This window comes from Mobula hypostoma, chromosome 21 (genome assembly GCF_963921235.1).
Source record: "Mobula hypostoma chromosome 21, sMobHyp1.1, whole genome shotgun sequence".
Lineage (NCBI taxonomy): Eukaryota > Metazoa > Chordata > Chondrichthyes > Myliobatiformes > Myliobatidae > Mobula > Mobula hypostoma.
The window spans coordinates 46,015,974-46,035,979 of NC_086117.1; the positions used below are offsets into that span (position 1 = coordinate 46,015,974).

The 20,006-nt window shown below is 41.2% G+C and overlaps 1 protein-coding gene across 6 annotated transcripts in view; it reads left to right on the top strand.

Moving 5' to 3' along the window:
• Positions 1-20,006, top strand: part of exd3 (exonuclease 3'-5' domain containing 3) — a 188,093-nt gene that overhangs the window by 18,721 nt on the left and 149,366 nt on the right. For all 6 annotated transcript variants that reach the window (XM_063073914.1, XM_063073915.1, XM_063073919.1 and 3 more), the window contains exons 3-4: positions 7,904-7,968; positions 16,198-16,368. In XM_063073914.1, coding sequence (XP_062929984.1) covers positions 7,904-7,968; positions 16,198-16,368 — 236 coding nt within the window. The remainder of the gene's footprint in view (positions 1-7,903; positions 7,969-16,197; positions 16,369-20,006) is intronic.

A 20,006-nucleotide genomic window follows, 5' to 3' on the forward strand; every position in this document is an offset into this window, starting at 1 on the left:
CTCTCTTCTCCCTCTCTCTTCTCCCTCTACCCCCCACTATAAGGGAAAAAGGGGTGTCTCTGTTTCACAGCGAGAGGGAAGACATAACAAGCAACTCACTGATTTCTGATATTAAAAGTCTGTTCTGTCGCCTTTTCTGAGCTCTGTGCCCAAAGAACTTGGGTCTCTGGGCACACAGCCAGAGATCTGTCTCCCACAACACACCGATTTCCTGCAGAGGCCACAACCTCGAGTCTGTCTACCTCCAGAGCCACAAAATCCCGAAACTCTGAAGGCCGTATCCTTGGTATATCGAATAACGGCCAGTCGTGAGATCCCGAGAGCGGGTTCCATTCCTGCAAAGAACCAAAGTCAGAGTGCAACTCCAGGTCAGTGTCTTCAAAAGGACCCTGAAAGGGAAAAATTAAGATATTATAGAGCAGTTTCCGAAGATGCAAACAAAGGAGTGGCCATTAGGTGACATTGTTTCCTAAACTCCACGCCTAATGTGACAAAAGACAACAAACTGCAAATATCACATCATGTAGTTCTGTCTTCCCACCATCTGCATTCTCTATAAGTGCAGCTATGGCTTCTGACTCACTTTAATATTGGCTTTTTTTGCATACTCACGTAGCATACTCTCTGACTTTCCCTTCTGTTTGGAATGCTAAACTCTTAATACTAAGCACAGTAAGGATAAAATTCAGATATTGCTAAATAATTAAGCCATTGGGGACTAAATCATAGCACGAACCACAATCTAAGCACCTCACATGACTTGAAATGAGTCACAGCCCCTTTCCACTGTGTCCATGAGTCTGTTCTGAGCACCTGCCCTGTTCTTTAGCAGTTGATTACCTATATGCTGACACTGCCTGATGACCACCAGAGTTGGATCGGAAGATTGATAGTTTCTATTTAAAGCTGGAACAGCCTCTTGCAAGAACACAGGTTGAGTGGCATTTCTACAGAATGAAAACTACTGTCACAGTCATGTGACTGTGGACAAAGAATCATAAAGTTATGACACATTCAGCCCACCAGTTTGTTTAAAAAATAAATAAATTCCAGTCCAATTCCACCATCCAGCCTGGTTCTGTTATCTAACAGGGCATAATCTTTCAGGTACTGTTTAAACATGACGAGTACTTCTGTTTTTACCATCTCCTTTCACACAATGAGTACTAGTAACCTACCGTTCACCAGATGAAAAAGATTACTTTAAATCTGTCCTGTCTCTGGTTTTTGATTTCTCTGCTAAAGGAAATAGGTCCTCCCTATTAAAGTTCTTATAATTTTATACACTTTGGTTAAGCCACCCTTCAGCCTCTGTTTCAACAAAAACCCGACCTTTTTCATTCTTTTCTCAGATGACTATCTTTCAGTCCTGGTAACATTTTTTTACAAATTTGCTGCATATTCTGTCACCAGATGAAGGGAAGTCTCCCAGTTTTGGTTGGTTCTGTATTGGTTCCAGGGATGAAAATTAAAATAAAATTCCGCTGAGAATAAACCTAGTCTATCCAGTCTCCTCATAACCACAGCCATTCCAAGCAATATCCTGATAAATCCCTTCTGCAGTCTCGATTGCTGTCACATCCTTCCTGTAGTGTGGCGACCAGAACTGTTAACAGTACTCTTAATAGTGGTGTAACCAATATTTTGTACAACCTTAATGTGACATTTCAACTCTTATGCTTGATGCCTCAGCATATGAAGGCAAGCAGATCGAAGGTTTTTTTTGTTCCATATCCACTTGGCATTGCCACTTTCAGGGAGAGTTGGACTTGCACCCTAAGGTCTCTCTGTACATCAATACACCTGAGGTCTGTGCCACTACGAGAATTTGACTTCCCAAGCTGCACTACCTCACTCTTGTTAGGATTAAATTCTTTTAATCTGGGTGACACAGTAGCATAGTAGTTAGTGTAATGCTGTTGCAGTGCCAGCGACCCAGGTTCAATTTTACTGCTATCTCTAAGAAATTTTTATGTTCTCCCCATGACCGCATGGGTTTGTTCCAGGTGCTCCGGTTTCCTCCCACATTTCGAAGATGTCGGGGTTAGTAGGTTAATTTGTCACATGGGTGTAATTGGGTGGAGCAGGCTCATTTGGCCAGAGTGGCCTGTTACCATACTATATCTCTAAATAAATACATAATAATAAATTTCTTTCTTCCACCATGCTGCCCAACTTTCCAGTTGATCTATTCTCATTGTTTCCTTAGCTGTTTTCACTGTCTACAATTCCATCAATTTTTGTGTCATCAGCAAACTTGCTATTCATAACACCTAGGTTCTCATCCAAGTCACTTGTAAATACGAAAAACGATAAAGGTTCCAAACTCATCCATGTGGTATATGTTGTAGATATCCTGCAGCTGTTCACAGACACAGTACAGGGTGATTGCCCTCTGTATAATGGTCCAGACAATTTATACAGAAGTAGTGGATATCCTGTCACTACCAGCTGAGGGCAGTCAAGTACTGTAGTAAAGGCAAATACTTCTATTTCCTTGTTTAAAGCTTCACTGTAAAACACCGCTTATTTATTCAAAGCATCTTTCAATTTCTATTCTTGTTTCCTCTCTCAGCACAATATAGTGGTGCCATCACCCATTTAAAAGAGAGTTTAGGTATAATTTTTTTCAGTTGCGAGTCTGAAAGCCAATTTCTTCAAATGACAGTGAACATGTTTAAGACAGGATCAGATAAGTGGTTGAAAAGAAGGGATGAAAGATCATTGTGGGTAGATGGGAATCCAGAGTTGAGGTAGCAGTCAGTTTAGCTTGCTTATTGAATGTTGCAGCAGGCTGGGGGGGCACTACAGGCCATTCAACACATTGTGGCAAGTCCACTCTGAAAGAGCTGTTCCCCTCCCCCGATCCATTCCCAGAGCTCGCAACTATCCTATTCTACTTATTTATTCATTTTACAAAGTGTGGCAATTGTTAACAAGGCCAGCAGTTGTTAATCATCACTAATTTATTTTGAGAAGGCAGTTGCTCATCATGTTGAACTAAAATGCTTTTTCGGTTTTAGTTTGTAAGTGATGGATTCTTAGAACAGCTTGTACTAGAGCTTACCAGAGAGAACGCAATTCTGGATTTAGTGTTGTGCAATGAACTGGATTCGATCAGGGACCTCGAGATAAAGGAGCCATTAGCCATTAGTGACCATAATATGATAAGTTTTAATCTACAATTTGAGAGGGAGAAGGGAAACTCAGAAGTGTCAGTATTACAGTTGAACAAAGGGAACTATGGTGCTATGAGGGAGGAGCTGGCCAAAGTTCAATGGAACAATACCCTAGCAGGGATGACAGTGGAACAGCAATGGCAAGTGTTTCTGGGAATAATGCGGAAGGTGCAGGATCAGTTCATTCCAAAGAGGAAGGAAGATCCTAAGGGGAGTAAGGGGAGGCCGTGGCTGACAAGGGAAGTAATGGACAGTATAAAAATAAAAGAGAAGTATAACATAGCAAAGACGAGTGGGAAGCCGGAGGATTGGGAAACTTTTAAAGAGGAACAGAAGGTAACTAAAAAGGCAATACGCGGAAAAAAATGAGGTATGAAGGTAAACTAGCCAAGAATATAAAGGAGGATAGTAAAAGCTGCTTTAGGTAGGTGAAAAAGAAAAAAATAGTTAAAACCAAAATTGGGCCCTTGAAGACAGAAGCGAGTGAATTTATTATGGGGAATAAGGAAATGGCAGACGAGTTGAACAGGTACTTTAGATCTGTCTTCACTAGGGAAGACACAAACAATCTCCCAGATGTAATAGTGGCCAAAGGACCTAGGGTAATGGATGAACTGAAGTAAATTTATATTAGGCAGGAAATGGTGTTGGATAGGCTGTTGGATCTGAAGGCTGATAAGTCCCCGGGACCTGATGGTCTGCATCCCAGGGTACTTAAGGAGGTGGCTTTAGAAATCATGGATGCATTGGTAATCATTTTCCAATGTTCTATAGATTCAGGATCAGTTCCTTTGGATTGGAGGCTGGCTAATGTTGTCCCTCTCTTCAAGAAGGGAGGAAGATAGAAAACAGGGAATTATAGACCGGTTAGCCTGACGTCAGTGGTGGGAAAGAGGCTGGAGTCAATTATAAAAGATGAAATTACGACACATCTGGATAGCAGTAACAGAATTGGTCCGAGTCAGCGTGGATTTACGAAGGGGAAATCGTGCTTGATTGATCTTCTGGAATTTTTTGAGAATGTAACTATAAAAATGGACAAGGGAGAGCCAGTGGATGTGGTGTGCCTGGACTTTCAGAAAGCCTTTGATAAAGTCCCACATAGGAGGTTAGTGGGCAAAATTAGGGCACATGGTATTGGGGGCAGAGTACTGACATGAATTGAAAATTGGCTGGCTGACAGAAAACAAAGAGTAGCGATTAATGGGTCCCTTTCGGAATGGCAGGCGGTGACCAGTGGGGTACCGCAGGGTTCAGTGCTGGGACCGCAGCTGTTTACAGTATATATTAATGATTTAGATGAGGGAATTAAAAGTAACTTTAGCACATTTGCTGATGACACAAAGCTGGGTGGCAGTGTGAAACGTGAGGAGGATGTTATGAGAATGCAGGGTGATTTGGACAGGCTGGGTGATTGGGCAGATGCATGGCAGATGCAGTTTAATGTGGATAAATAGGAGGTTATCCACTTTGGTGGTAAGAACGGGAAGGCAGATTATTATCTAAATGGAGTCAAGTTAGGAAAAGGGGAAGCACAACGAGATCTAGGTGTTCTTGTACATCAGTCACTGAAAGCAAGCATGCAAGTACAGCAGGCAGTGAAGAAAGCTAATGGCATGCTGGCCTTCGTAACAAGGGGAATTGAGTATAAGAGCAAAGAGGTCCTTCTGCAGCTGTACAGGGCCCTGGTGAGACCACACCTGGAGTACTGTGTGCAATTTTGGTCTCCAAATTTGAGGAAGGACATTCTTGCTATTGAGGGAGTGCAGCGTAGGTTCACAAGGTTAATTCCTGGGATGGTGGGACTGTCATATGTCGAAAGATTGGAGTGACTGGGCTTGTATACTCTGGAATTTAGAAGGCTGAGAGGGGATCTTATTGAAACATATAAGATTATTAAGAGATTGGACATGCTGGAGGCAGGAAGCATGTTCCCGCTGATGGGTGAGTCCAGAACCAGAGGCCACAGTTTAAGAATAAGGGGTAGGCCATTTAGAACGGAATTGAGGAAAAACTTTTTCATCCAAAGAGTGGTGGATATATGGAATGCTGTGCCCCAGAACGCTGTGGAGGCCAAGTCTCTGGATGCTTTCAAGAAAGAGATGGATAGAGCTCTTAAAGATAGCGGAATCAAAGGTTATGGGGTTAAGGCAGGAACTGGATACTGATTGTGGATGATCAGCCATGATCACAGCGAATGGCAGTGCTGGCTCGAAGGGCCGAATGGCCTACTCCTGCACCTATTGTCTATTGCCATCAAAGCTGTTTGCGCTATCTTTTCTGGTAACATTCTATATCTTTGCATGCTGGGCATAAAGAAAAACTCAAAATCTATATTGCTTTTATTAATCATTTCAAATGTGTCTGTTGGTTACCTACCCTCTGCAACTAAAAAGTTCTTCCTGTTAACTCTGTTAAAGCCTCTCATAATTTTGAGCAACTACAGCTTCACCTTCCCTGTTAAGAAGAGAACAACTCCAGTGTCTGCATGGTTGCAGATAAGTAAGGCCCTTATCTGGTAAATCTGGTACATGTTATTCTGGTAAATCTTTTCATTCTCTTTTTTTATTACTGTATGTTTGTCAGTCCATAACTCCTTCTTATCAGTGATTTGGAGGGCCATGTCAGGGAGCACCGAATAACCAACTATCTTTCTATGAATCTGGAGACACATAATGGTTAGAGCAGAAAAGGTTCACAAACAAATGTTTGTGAGGAACATGATGATCTGAGAGCTTCATTACCATTGTCCTGAAATACTGCTTGTTGGATATTTATTTAACTATTGAATTTTAATTCTCTGGATAGGATTTGAATTCTTTTGTTTGGTTCAGTAAAGCAGGACGTAGAGATGAATGAAAGAGAATGACAGGGAAAATGAATGAGGGGAGAAAGAAAGAATGGGGTTAAGGAAGAGGGTTGGTGAAAGTGGTGAAGTTGCATTGGAGGGATGAGAGGGAGGGGTAGGTTCAGAAAACATTTTACATGGTAGGATGGTTTGGCAAGAAGTGGATGAGCTGAAGAAGGGAGGTGTGAAGGGCAGAAGGGTTGGAAGATTTTGTGATGGTAAAGATAGAAGGTGTAGAGAAGAGGGAAGAAGGGTGTTAGGCAGGAAGAAACTTCTCAGAGAAAGACGCTAACACAAGAGGTTGTGTTGACTCTGCTTAAGAAATCCTGCCTCAGAAATCTGCCTGTGTTTTTAAGAAGATTACTAAGAAAATTGATGGCAACAAGAATGTAGGCATGGTATACACGGACTATAGCAAGGAGCCGTATGCTAGGGTGGTCTAGAAACTTGGGGTACATTGGATATCTGATGTTTTGGCAACTGGATCCAGATTGGCCGGTTGATGGGAGGAAGAGAAAAGCGATGGAGGGTTGTTTTTTCTGACTATAAGTTTGTAAACAGTTGCAGGGAATGACACTGGGACCTTTGTGATTGGTTCATTCAAGCTTGGGAGGCATGAGCTTACCGCTCACAAATCAGATTTTACTCTCCAAATGCTCGTAAATCCTATCTAAGAATCCTCTCTTGTCACTGGTGAATACAGAAGCAAAGTATTCATAAGGACCTCCCCTACCTTCTCTGACAGTAAGCACGTCTTCTTTTATCTCTGATCAGTTCTACCCTCACTCTAGTCATCTTCCTGTTCATCACATACTTGTAGTATGCCTTTGGGCTTTTTCCTTAATGCTGTTCACCAAAGCCTTCTCAGATCCCTTCTCACTTTCCTAAGTCCCTTTTTAAGCTCCTTCCTGACTGCCTTATAATTCCCTAGAGCCCTGTCTGATCCTTGCTTCCTAAACCTTAAATGTGCTTCCTTCCTCTTGATTGGATGTTCTAATAAGTTTAGGTGAGAGGAGAAATATTTAAGGGCAGTGTGAGGGACAATTTTTTTCCCACACAGAGGGTAGTGGGTTTATGATGTGGTAGGGATGGATACAGTTACAGTGTTCACAAAGCATTTGGATGGATGCTTAGATTCAGATTCAAATTTATGTATCACACGTACATTGAAACATACTAGTGAAAATGCACCATTTGTGTTAACAATTAACACGCCCGAGTATAACCACACGTTCTGACTCCCACAGGATGGGAAAAGAATAGAAAGATGTGGGCCAAATGCAAGAAAGTGAGACTAGAGTAGGTCTGCAACTCGATCATGGTGGAGTCAGGCTGCCGAGCCTGCTTCTGAGCTCCACGATTCTATGAATCTACGACTGAAACCATTCAAATGACATCACTCTCCAGCAGGAAGTGAGTGATGATGAGTAGGGGGCAAGGTGAAAGTTAACTGGCAGCGTGGATGAGAAATAATGTTAAATAAGAAACTGACTAAACAAGTTGAGCCTCATCTCCTACTGCACAGACTGGCCCCTCTTCAGAAATGTTAGCTCTCTTTGTCTTTTCGTTGCTGTACTTAACACACAGATCTGCTGTGTAGTGTGGCAGTTTGTTTAATAGTGTTAGACAGTGCACCTCTAGCATTACTGAGCAGTGACAGTCCTGCAGCCCCAACAAGGATTAATAAAATCATCCAATCGTGATGTTTGTTGGAGGTTTGTTTAGATTGTGAACGGGATTTGGCCACTAATCTTGAGTGACAGCTCGAAAGTTAGCAGTTTTCAAGGTGACACAAAGTGCCCATTCTATGCTTAGTAACAATACTACAATGTCTCAAGTGCATCCTGTCACAAGCAATTAATCTATTTCTCCCCAGGCCTGGAGCCTCTTCACTTGCTTCGCATCCTGCAAGCACACTGGACAAAGAAGGAGATTCATGAGGTAAGCCCCCTATTGATAGAACCTTACAATAGGCCTTGGATTTATGCGGTGTGTGTCTGCAGCAAAACATGGGGGAGCATTATTCATGTAAGTTTGTGTTGATTGTATGAAGTAGGTTTGCACTGGAAATGGTAATTTAGGCAGAGGGTGGAGTTAGGAACGGGAGAAAACTTCAGAAAAGGAGCAATGATGCAAAACTATGAAAACCACTAACCATTTTGATTTAATGGCTCAGTTCCTTTCCTTAACTCACATCGCATTGAGTTTTTGGAACTGATTTGAGTAACCTTGTATGCTTTGAACTGATCACTTTGCTTTCCAGAGGAAGGATAGACTCTTCAGGTGAATATGTAGGAATGAAGACAGCCTGCTTTATGGTTGTTACACCTGCCATACAGTCATGACACCTGTTCATTTATCTCCCCATTCACCATCTCATCCCAATATCTGTGACCCAAACATTTTAACAGTTGAAGCAGGGATTTACTAACCCTTAAGTGAGGGCTAGTCAGTATGAAGACTGATTCTTCCTGTTCTTATGCATGTGAAATATATATGAGCTACATTATCCTCTCACTCCTCCCTTCTCTCCTCTCCATCTCCCTCGCTGCCCTGCTGCCACCACTCCTTTCAGCACCCACAGTTGTACTGTTCTCGGCCTCCCTGCCTGTTCTTCTTGCCTGTCCATTCTTCTCACCGTTACAGTCACTGTCTCTTTTCTCCACTCCTATTACTTCCTTTTCCTGCTTTTCGTGCCCTTGCTTCTCAAACCCCCGACTGGCTCTCACCTCACTTCTCTGCCCACTGCCCTCTCTCTCACCCACTTGGTGTCACCACAGTCTGCACCTCTTACCCCTCTATTGCATCAGAAAGTGATCTGACCAAGTGATAATTTTTCTCTTTTTAAGCTACATTTCAGTAATAGCAAAAATATCATGTGTTTTTCTCTGCTTTAAACTCATCTGCTATGTACTGCACTTCCCTGTATTTTTGGACGAATGTTCTGCTATCACTCAATCATATCCTTAATACTCATACCAGTGAGGCAAATAACCAAACTAGATTACAACTGATGCAACGTTGCCTATCAGATGTCCTAACAATTAAATCTCCAATATGCAAAGAGGCAGCAAGGTGATATAGATAGGAAAAGTGAAGAGGTGTGTCCTGTACAGCCAAACTACATTGCCGTGGTCTTGGCTGTGGCTACTTTTTCATGGGAAGCAAATCCCCATCCATGCTCAGAACTGTTATGAGTTCAAGACATTTTTAAGAATCTCCATAAATATGTTCTTTGTCAGTTCCTCTCTGTCTACACTCTCTTGAGTTGTGGGATGACAATTTCCTAAAATGTGCAATTCATGTAACAGTCCTTTATCTTTGGTCTGCTGTGATGTCAGCTCCAAAACCAGGAGCTCGAACTTCTCTAGTCGTCGGTGTTTCCCATACCTGAGGTTGATCAGGATGTGTGAAACATTCTGGAGTTCCCACATGGCACAATTGTGCATTCCATGTGGTTGACATGGCTGAATATACCTCCATTGATTGGATTAATTCACGTGCTAGAAATACACAGAGCTTAAAAAGAAAACCACTCAGCAACAAACCTCAGACTGGCTACTTGCCTTGTGCTGGCAACAACCAGTTCATGTATTTCAGTGATGTAGCATCTCAACATCTTTCACTCTGTTATTCCTCCTCCCAGCTCCCCAGGTTTCCCAGTTTCCCAAGACTGCTCTTTTTTTTCAGAAAGGAATAGAGCAGCATCCCTTTTCTGTGAGCATCAGAATCCCACACTCACTAGATATCTAAAATTAGTTCTCTACAGAAGCAAACAAATTCTTGAGTTTAGTTAAAAAGAGGAACTGTCCTACATCACAAATTCCTGAGTGTATTCCATAAAGAATTAAGTTTTCCTCAACAAATTCCTGCATTTAGTCCTCTGTAAAAGCAGTCCGTTTCCAAAGATTTCAGAGTTTGGTTCTTCAATAAAATCTGGAGTTTAGTTAAAGAAGTGATTGTTTTTCTTTCACTTAGTGGGATCTTGCGCCATGAAGGTCATACTTTAAGAGAGTTTGTGTTATTGTGCTGTCAGTCTGTTGGAGTTATGTTATTGAAGATCTCATTCTGTGGGGTTTTGTGTAATTGGGAGCATCTGTGGAAATGTACATTTTTGAAGTCTCACTCTGTGTTATGTGTGTTATCAGGGATCTCACTCTTTAGGAGTTTGCGTCACCAGGTTTTATTCTGTGATATCTTAGATGTTTGTGTTATTGGGGTTCTGCTGTTGTGGTTTTATTATTGGACATCTTATTGTGTGATGTTGATGGAGTCCTAAAGGGTCTCGGCCCGAAATGTCAACTGTTTACTCTTTTCCATAGATGCTGCCTGACCACCAGCATTTTGTGTGTATTGATGTTGTATTATTTTTTTAAAATTTATTTATGGAGATGCAGCACGAAATAGGCCCTTTGAGCCATGCCGCCCAGCAACCCCCTGATTTAATCATACTGTAATAGATCACGTTAACCGCTATGCAACCGTGGCACCCATTTGTAGCATTAATCCACACTTTCTTTACAAAGTGCGTACATCATTATTAGAAATGCTTAATAATAGAAAGAAAAAAACTCTAGGGAGTTTGCATCTCCATAGTAAACGTCAATAACACAACTCTGAGTGTGAGTGCCCACAATAACACTATTCCCCTAGACCACAATGTTCCATGGGACAGCACGGTAGTGTAGTGGTTAGCACAGCACTTTGCAGTACCAGCGACCCGGGTTCAATTCCTATCACTGCCTGTAAGGAGTTTGTGTGTTCTTCCTGTGACTGGATGAGTTTCCTCCAGGTGCTCCGATTTCCTCCTACATTCCAAAGACGTACCTTAACGTAGGTTAATTGGTTATTGTAAGTTGTCCTGTGATTAGGTTGCTGGACAGCACAGCTTGAAGAGCCAGAAGGAGAATTCAAGCAGAATTCCACACTGAGTCTCTATATAAAATAAATGTGACTGATTCTGTGCTTTGTTGGTTCACCTCCTGCCCATATACAGTGCAAGGGGAAGTTTGTGAACCCTTTGCAGTTGCCTGGTTTTCTGCATTAATTACTCATAAAATGTGGTCTGATCTTCATCTAAGTCATGATGACATGCAAACACAATGTGCCTAAACTAATAACACACAAATAATTGTACTTTCCAAGTCTTTATTGAACATATTGTGTAACCATTCACAGTCCAGGCTGGAAAAAGTATGTGAATCCTTATATTTAATAACTGGTAGAACTGCCTTTAGCAGCAATAACCTCCAGCAAATGTTTCCTGTAGCTGCTGATTGGACTTGCACAACAGCAAGGAGGAATTTTAGACCATTCCTCCATACAGAACTGTTCCAGTTCATCAATATTTCTGGGATACCTTGCATGAACAGCCGTCTTCAGTTCATCCTACAGCATCTCAAGGTCTGGATTCTGACTTGGCCATTCCAAAACATTAATTTACTTTTTAAACTATCCTGTTGTTGATTTACTCTTGTGTTTCAGATCATTGTCTTGTTGCATCATCCAACTTCTATTAAGCTGTATACAGGTTGTGGACTGCTATCCTGACATTCTCCTGTAAAATGTCTTGATACAATTTTGAATTCATTGTTTCCTCAACGATTGCAAGCTGTCAAGGCCTTGAGGCAGCAAAGCAGTCCCAAACCATGATGCTCCTTCCATCATGCTTCATAGTTGGGATGAGGTTTTGGTGTTGGTGTGCAGTGCCCTTTTTCCTCCAAGCATAGTGGTGTGCACTTCTGCCAAAAAGTTCAACTTTTTGTCTCATTTGTCCACAGAACAGTGTTCCAGAGACATCATGGAACATCCAGGTGGCATTTTACAAACTTGAGATGTGCAGCAATATTTTTTTTGGAGAGCAGTGGTTTCCTCCATGTTGTTCTTCCATGAACATCATTCTTGTTCAGTGTTTTTCTTATAGTGGATACATGAACAGAGACTTTAGCACATTCTAAGAGGTTTCTGCAGGTCTTTTGCTGTTACCCTTGGGTTCTTTTTCACCTCCTTCAGCATTACACGTTGTGCTCTTGGTGTGATCTTTGCAGGATGTCCACTCCTCAGGAGAATAGCAACAGTACTGAATTTCCTCCAATTTGTAGACAATTTCTCTCACTGTGGATGGATGAACACTCAGGTCTTTAGAAATGCTTTTGTAGCCTTTTCCTGCTTCATGCAGCTCTATAATTCTTCTTCCAAGGTCCTCTGAAAGTTGTTTTGATCGAGGCATGGTGCACATAAACAGATCTATCTTAAGAAGAGCAGGCTCTTTCAATAGTCTGAATTTGTGTGTCTTTTTTTTAGGGGAGGGCATCTGTGCAACCCACACCTCCAATTTCATCTCATTGACTGAAACGCCTGACCCCAAATAGCTTTTGTAGAAGGCATTACCCCAGAGGTCCACATACTTTTTTGAACCTAGACTGGGGTTGTTTAAATGGTGTACTCTGTATTGATGAGAAGAAGTACAATTGTTTGTGTGTTATTAGTTAAGGCAGATTGCGTTTGTCTATTATTGTGACTTAGCTGAAGATCAGACCACATCTTATGAGTAATTAATGTAGAAAACCTGGTAACTGCAAAGGGTTCACAAACTTTTTCTTGCAACTGTACACAGATATTCACGGTGAGAGCTAAATGATCCCATTGATCTAGATGCAGAGTCACTATCACCCCAACCATGAGGAGAGGATGTACCCACAGGCCTCAGTACTCCTGGGATTGTGAAAGTCATGCTTCCTGCTGCAGAATCACAAGAGCATCCACAAGACAAAAAACGTTATACACTTTTTTTTTCACAAAAAAAGGACACAATTAGAAAATACAAAAAGCCAAGTCTATTTTAGTGCAAAAGGGTCATAGTATTGCTAGCTGTAATGATTAAGGTTCTGCTGGTTAGTTGAAGGGAAGTAGCTGTTCTTGAACTTGGTGGTGTGGGCTTCTGTACCTCTTGCTTGATGGTAACTGCAAGAACATGATATGGCTTGGTTGGTATCTTTGATGACAGAGGTTGCCTTTTTGAGGCAGCATCTCCAGCAGATACTACAAATGGTAGGGAGGGATGTGCCAGTGGTATGTTGGGCTGAGACTACTAGTCTGTAGCTTCGTACATTCCTGTGCATTTGACAACCCCTTACTCAACATCAGCAAGACAAGAAGCTGATATTGACCTTGGGAGGAAAAAATGAGGTTTATGAGCCAGTCGTCATCGGGGATCAGAGGCGGAGAGAGTCAGCAACTTAAAATTCCTCAGTGTTGTCATTTCAGAGGACTTGATCTGGGCCCAGCATGTAAGTATAATTATGAAGAAAGCACGACATTGCCTCTACTTCCTTAGGAGTTCGCAAAGATTCAGCATGACATTTATAACTTGGACACATTTCTATAGATGTGTGGTGGAGAGTATATTTATGGGCTGCATCATGGTCTGCTATGGAAACATCAATACCCTTAAATGGAAAATCCTACAAAAAATGGTGGATACGGTCCAGTCCATCATGGGTAAAGCCCTCCTCACCACTGAGCACATCTACACTTGATCTTTCAAGAATCGCTTGATTCTGGCATGGTGCCGGGCTACTGGAAAATTGCAAATGTCACTCCACTCTTTAAGAAGGGAGACAGGCAAAAGAAAGGAAACTATAGGCCAGCTAGCCTAACCTCCGTTGTTGAGAAAGTGTTGGAGTCCATTATTAAGGATGAGGTTTCAGTGTACTTGGAGACTAATGATAAAATAAGTCAAAGTCAGCATGGTTTCTGAAAAGGGAAATCTTGCCTGACAAATGTGTTAGAGTTCTTCGAGGAAGTAACAAGCAGAGTGGACAAAGGAGAGATAATGGATGTCATTTACTTGGATTCTCAGAAGGCATTTGATAAGGTGCCACACATGAGGCTGCTTAACAAGATAAAATCCTATGTCGTTACAGGAAAGATACTGGCATGGATAGAGGAATGGCTGACAGGCAGGAGGCAGGGAGTGGAAATAAAAGGGGCCTTTTCTGGTTGGCTGCTGGTGACTAGTGATGTTCCTTAGGGGTCAGCATTGGGAACACTACTTTTCACATTGTTTGTCAATGATTTGGATAATGGAATTGATGGTTTTGTGGCAAAGTTTGCAGATAGTACGAAGATAGGTGGAGGGGTAGGTAGTGCTGAGGAAGCAATGCGATTGCAGCAGGACTTAGACAAATTGGAATAATGGGCAAAAAAGTGGAATATGGAATGCAGTGTCGGGAAATGTATGATCATGCATTTTGGTAAAAGGAACAATAGTACGGACTATTATCCAAACAGAGAGAAGGTTTAAACATCAAAGGTGCAGAGGGACTTAGGAGTCCTTGTGCAAAACTCTCAAAAGTTTAATTTAAGATTGAGTCTGTGGTAAAGAAGACAAATACAATGTTGGTATTTATTTCAAGGGGAATAGAATGTAAAAGTGAGTAGATAATGCTGAGGCTGTATAAAACACTAGGCAGGCCGCACTTGGAGTATTGTCAACAGTTTTGCACCCCATATCTCAGAAAGGATGTGTTGTCATGGGAGAGAGTCCAGAGGACATTCATGAGGATGATTCTGGGAATGAAGGGGTATACGCTATACTCACTGGAATTTAGAAGTATGTGGCAGGATCTCATTGGAACCTACTGAACGTTGAAAGGACTAGAGGATGTTTCCTATGGTGGGAGTATCCAAAACTAGAAGGTACAGCCTCAAAATTTCCCCCAGGCTCAATAAAGTATGACTATGACTATAATTAAGGGGCCACCTTTTAGAACAGAGGTAAGGAGGAATTCTTTTAGCCGGAGAGTAGTGAATCTGTGAAATGCTCTGTCACAGACTGCGGTGGAGGCCAAGTCTGTGGATATATTTAAGGTGGAAGTTGATCATTTCCTGATTGGTCAGGGCATCAAAGGATATAGTGAGAAGGCAGGTGAATGAGGTTGAATGGGATCTGGGATCTGGGATCAGCCAGGATGGAATGGCGGAGCAGACTCGATGGGCTGAATGGCCTAATTCTGCTCCTATTCTTTTGGTCGTACACAGAGCATTATCTCAGGAAAGCAGCATCCATCATCAGGGACCCCCACCACCCAGATTATGCTCTCTTCTCACTGCTGCCATCAGGAAGAAGGTATGGAGTCCCAAGACTCGCACTAGCAGGTTAAGGAACAGTTATTACCCCTCAACCATCAGACTCCTGAACCAGAGAAAATAACTTCACTCAACTTCACTTGCCCCATCACTGAACTCTTCCCATAACCTATGGGCTCACTTTCAAGGACTCTTAACCTCATGTTCTTGATATTTATTGTTTATTTATTATAATAATTATTTTTTCTTCTTTCTTTTTGTATTTGCACAGTTTGCACACTATGTCTGTCCTGTTGGTACAGTCTTTCATTGATTCTATTATGGTTATTGGATTTATTGAGAATGCCTGCAGGAAAATTAATCTCAGAATTTTATATGGTGACATATATGTACTTCGATAATACATTTACTTTGAATTTTGAATTGCTCAACCAAAACATGATGTACTTAGTAACAATGAGTTTTTGTGTCAAATATGATGTCTTGATGATCTTCAGTCATTCTTTTCCACATTTATGTTAATAATTTAAAAGGGGTGGTGAATTTATCATTGCTATCTATTTTAACTGAGAACTGATGATGAGAAGCAGACTGTGCTTACCAAGGTTTTGCTGTGAACATTTATTGTTGGAGGCTAGGCTTGAGTGAGATAGACAGAACATTCATGCTGCAGAAAGATAGTCAGCGCATTTGTTCTTCCAGCTAGTTTCATGTCGTCATTCTTCGTTTCCTCTAACCAAGGGTTTGAAGGAATTTGATCTATGAAGCAGCTCCCTATAAAGCGTCTGTCTGCCCTGTGACTGCCAGGCGTTGAAAGCACCTTTTGTCTGAAATGGGGCAGGACATTGTGGCACTGTGCATGTTTACGGGTTAATTAGTGCAGACAATTGCCTTTGCACAGGCTGATGTTGAAATGAAATGAAGTGTTAAGGAATCTGAATTGCCGTGCACTGTCACAGCAAGTGGGATGGGGGACAGGGAGTAACAGTTACCTCGCTGAATAAATTAGTAGGCTCTTTTTGTGATGTTTAGATCAAGGGCTTTCCTTTTGTTTTGTTCACCCTCTCTTTGTCTCCGCAGCTCCCGGAAGAAGCAATGCGAGGATTTGCCTCCCTCACTGATCCAGTGGAGGGTCTCCTGGTGATGCTGGAGAACTGCAGTGACTGGAAAAGGGGAAAAAAACAGTCCCTGGCATATTTCCTTATTGGCCAATTTAGTATTTGGATAAACGAGAATGCAAGATCTTATCAGGTTGGCAAAGGAGCAACTAATTCTGCTCATTGAGATTGTATTCGGAGCTGTATCACAGGGTTAGTTAGGTTTGAAGGTGGGGCGATCAGAACTGGGGTGGTGGGGTGCATAGTCACTATTATTGCAAAAAAAAAGCACCACAGACTGGACTGGAAAGCAGTAACTTGTGGACAAAATGTGGTGGTTTCTTGTTTTTCTTTCCTCTTAATATGAATGTATTTGCAATTTTTAAAAATACATCATGAAACTTGTGTGTCATTGTGTGTGTCTCTGCCTGTCTGGGTGTTGACTATACATGAACCCAAATATATATAAGGGTGAAGTCAGTTGATACAAAGGTTCCTCTGAATATTTGAGCAAGTGTTCTCCCTTAGTTATCGAGGCATACAATGAGACATAAAAAGACTGCTAATTAACCATGTGAGGGAAGTGCTGCTCAGTAATGTGGTTATATAACAATAGCTGATCAATGATTGCTGGTCAATGATTAGGGATTGTGCATGAGCGGACATTACTGATTGTGAGTAAATGCTGCTGATCATCACATCATTGATAATTGTATTTGAGTAGTGCTGATGAAAGATAATTGATTGCATACATCAGACGTGCTCACTGTTAGTTACATGTTTATGAGTACTGATAAGTGATACTTGATTGTGATTGATCAGTGATAATTGACCCACCACATGCAAGTAGTATCGATCAATTAGTGTGTATGAGCATAGCTGTTCAATAACACTTGATAGTGTGAGTGAATGGTGATGATTAATGATCATAAGAGCAAAAGAACATAAGAAAATGAGCAAGAGGAGACTAATTAATCCTTCAAGCCTACTTCTCCATTCATCAGGATGATGATCAGTCCAATTCTGGCCCCAACATCACTTTCTTGTGTTCTCTCTTAAGTCCTGACTCATTTGTCTATCAACTTCTGTGTTGAAAATACTTAATGACTCTGCATCTACGGTGCCCTGGGGCAAAGATTGTAAAGGATCCCAACTCTCTGAAACAAGGAATCCATCCTTATCTCTGTATTAAACAGAAGACCCTATTTTTTGAAACTGTACCCCATAGTTCTCGGTGTTCCCACCAAGAAAAACCATCTTCTCAACATTCATGCCCTTTCAGAATCTTTCATGTTTCAATGAGATAATTTCTCATTTATATAAGGCCCAGCTTGCTCAACCTTTCTGTAAATACCAGGCCCTCCTTCACTGGAATCAACCAAGTGAACTGTCCCTGAGCTGCATCCAGTGCATGGGTAATGCTGGCCTATGACAATTGATTGTGTGTGAGTAGTGCTAATCAATTTAACGTGTGAGAGTTTTGCTGGTCACTGACTACTGGCTATGTCTGTGACTGCCATTGATCATATGTGGATAGCATAGCTGAATAATTGAGTGGCACTGGTCATTGATAATAGATTGTCTGAATGTTTTACTGAATAAATGCAATTAGTTGTGAGCAGTGCTGAGAGAAGATGATTATGCTGATGTATGATCAATCACATGTTAGTATCACCAAGCAAAGATCATTGCTTTTGTGTGAGTTGTGCTGTTCAGTGATAATCAATTGCATCAATAATTGCTTGTATATGAGTACAGATAATCAATAATTAGTCCTGTGTGATTATTGCTGATTGATAATAATTGATCCTGTATGCCTTTGATCATTAAGAAAATCGCTCTTTCAACTATGTGCTTAAAGTCCAGCTCATCGGATGAGTAGTGATTTTGATCATTTTATCAGTAATAATTATGTGTATGAGTAGCTTTGATCAATGTCAATTGATCACTTTTGCAAATAGTTTTCAACAATGATCAAATTAAGTTGGTTTAGTATGAGCAGTGCTATTCATTATCTGTTGCTTAGATGAGTCAAACTTATCAATAACATGTATCACTGATTAATGAGAACAATTGCATCCCTGTGTATCCCTGTGTTTTTATGTGTTAACTTAATATTGACCAATGATAATTGATCAGTGGGTAGTCCCACTTATCAATGGTAATTGATCCTGTGAATGGTGCTGATTAAGCATAACCAATCTTGTGCGTGAGTAATATTGCTAATTTGATTATGTGCAGTGATGGGTAATGATTGGGGTGGGGTGGTAGTTTAGTGGTTAGCGTAACAACACTAATTACAGCTCCAGCTACCCGGGTTCAGTTCTGGCGCTGTCTGAGGAGTTTGTATGTTCTTCCCATGATTGTGTGGGTTTCCTCCCACATTCCAAAGAGGTATGGGTTAATAGGTTAATTGGTCACATGGGTGTAATCATGCGGCATGGACGTTACCATACTGTACCTCTAAAATAAATTGAAATGATAATTAGATGTAAGCATCGCTAAAGTGTAATAGTTAATTATATATTTCATTAGTTCTGATTAATGGTAATCACACAAATACCCCAGAAGTGCTTTTTGTAAATTCTTCCCATTCCTTCTCAGTTCTGACGAAGGGTCTCGACCCAAAACGTCAATAATTTATTTCCATAGATGCTGCCTGACTTGCTGAGTTCCCCTAGCATTTTGTATGTGTTGCTCTGGATTTCCAACATCTGCAGACTTTCTAGAATTTCTGATTAATGATAGTTGATCAGCTTGCGTAAGCAGTGCTGATTATTAATAGTTGATTGTCGATGTGAATAATATTAATAAATGCTAATAGACGGTGTATGTGGGTGGTGTTAATAATGATAATGTAGTGTACTGCTGACCAATGGTAATTGATCTTGGTGTGAGCAGCAATAAATGATGGATGTGTCAGTAATGCTGTCACTGTTATTTTTGTCATGTGACTGATAACTGCACGTGGGGTATCAAATCAATTATAATTGGTTGTGCATGTGAGTATTACTGATCAATGGTAATTGATTTTATTAATCAGTATTAATTGTGAGAGAATGGTGCTGGTCAATAGTAATTGAATGCATGTCAGTATTATTGAGATTACCAAGAGACTAGTTTTCTCTGAGAGGCCCTAATTTCTGATTGTATGTGAATGAGAATGATCATTGATTATCAAGAATCGTACAACGTGGAAACAGGCCCTTTGGCCCAACACATCCATATCTACTGCTAAGCACTGTCTACATTAATTCCATTTTCCTCTTGTGTCCCCATTGACTTTGCTCTTGATAGCATGCTCATTTGCCCTATTCTCAATTCTTTGTTCACTGGTCTGTGACACCAATTATATCTGGAAAGCACTTCACTTGAAGTGTTTAATCTCTTTCCCAGCTCCCAACACTTATGTCTGTGGATATGAGCTGTGGCCGTCAGTCAGACCCTTCTGAATACTCTACAATCATTCAACAACGCCCTTAATCATGATGTTAAAAAGACAACACATCATTCTAAAAACGTATCTCCAGCCATTTAATTGCATTTATGCCCATCTGCTGTATTTTGTATCCCTACCTTGTACAGCTGAGACAGCAAATCACGGGCTTGCACTTGTTATACTCCTATGAAGTAATAGTGCTTTCTCCGGTGTTTGTAAGTGATGAACATGATGCACTTGGGCAACTCCCATTCCTTCTCCCTGGGCTTGCTGTTTTTCTACAAGTGAAAGCTTACATTTTGGGGTGAGCAACTGCTGGGATGTGCTGTCTCCATACACTCAATCTTTCAGAT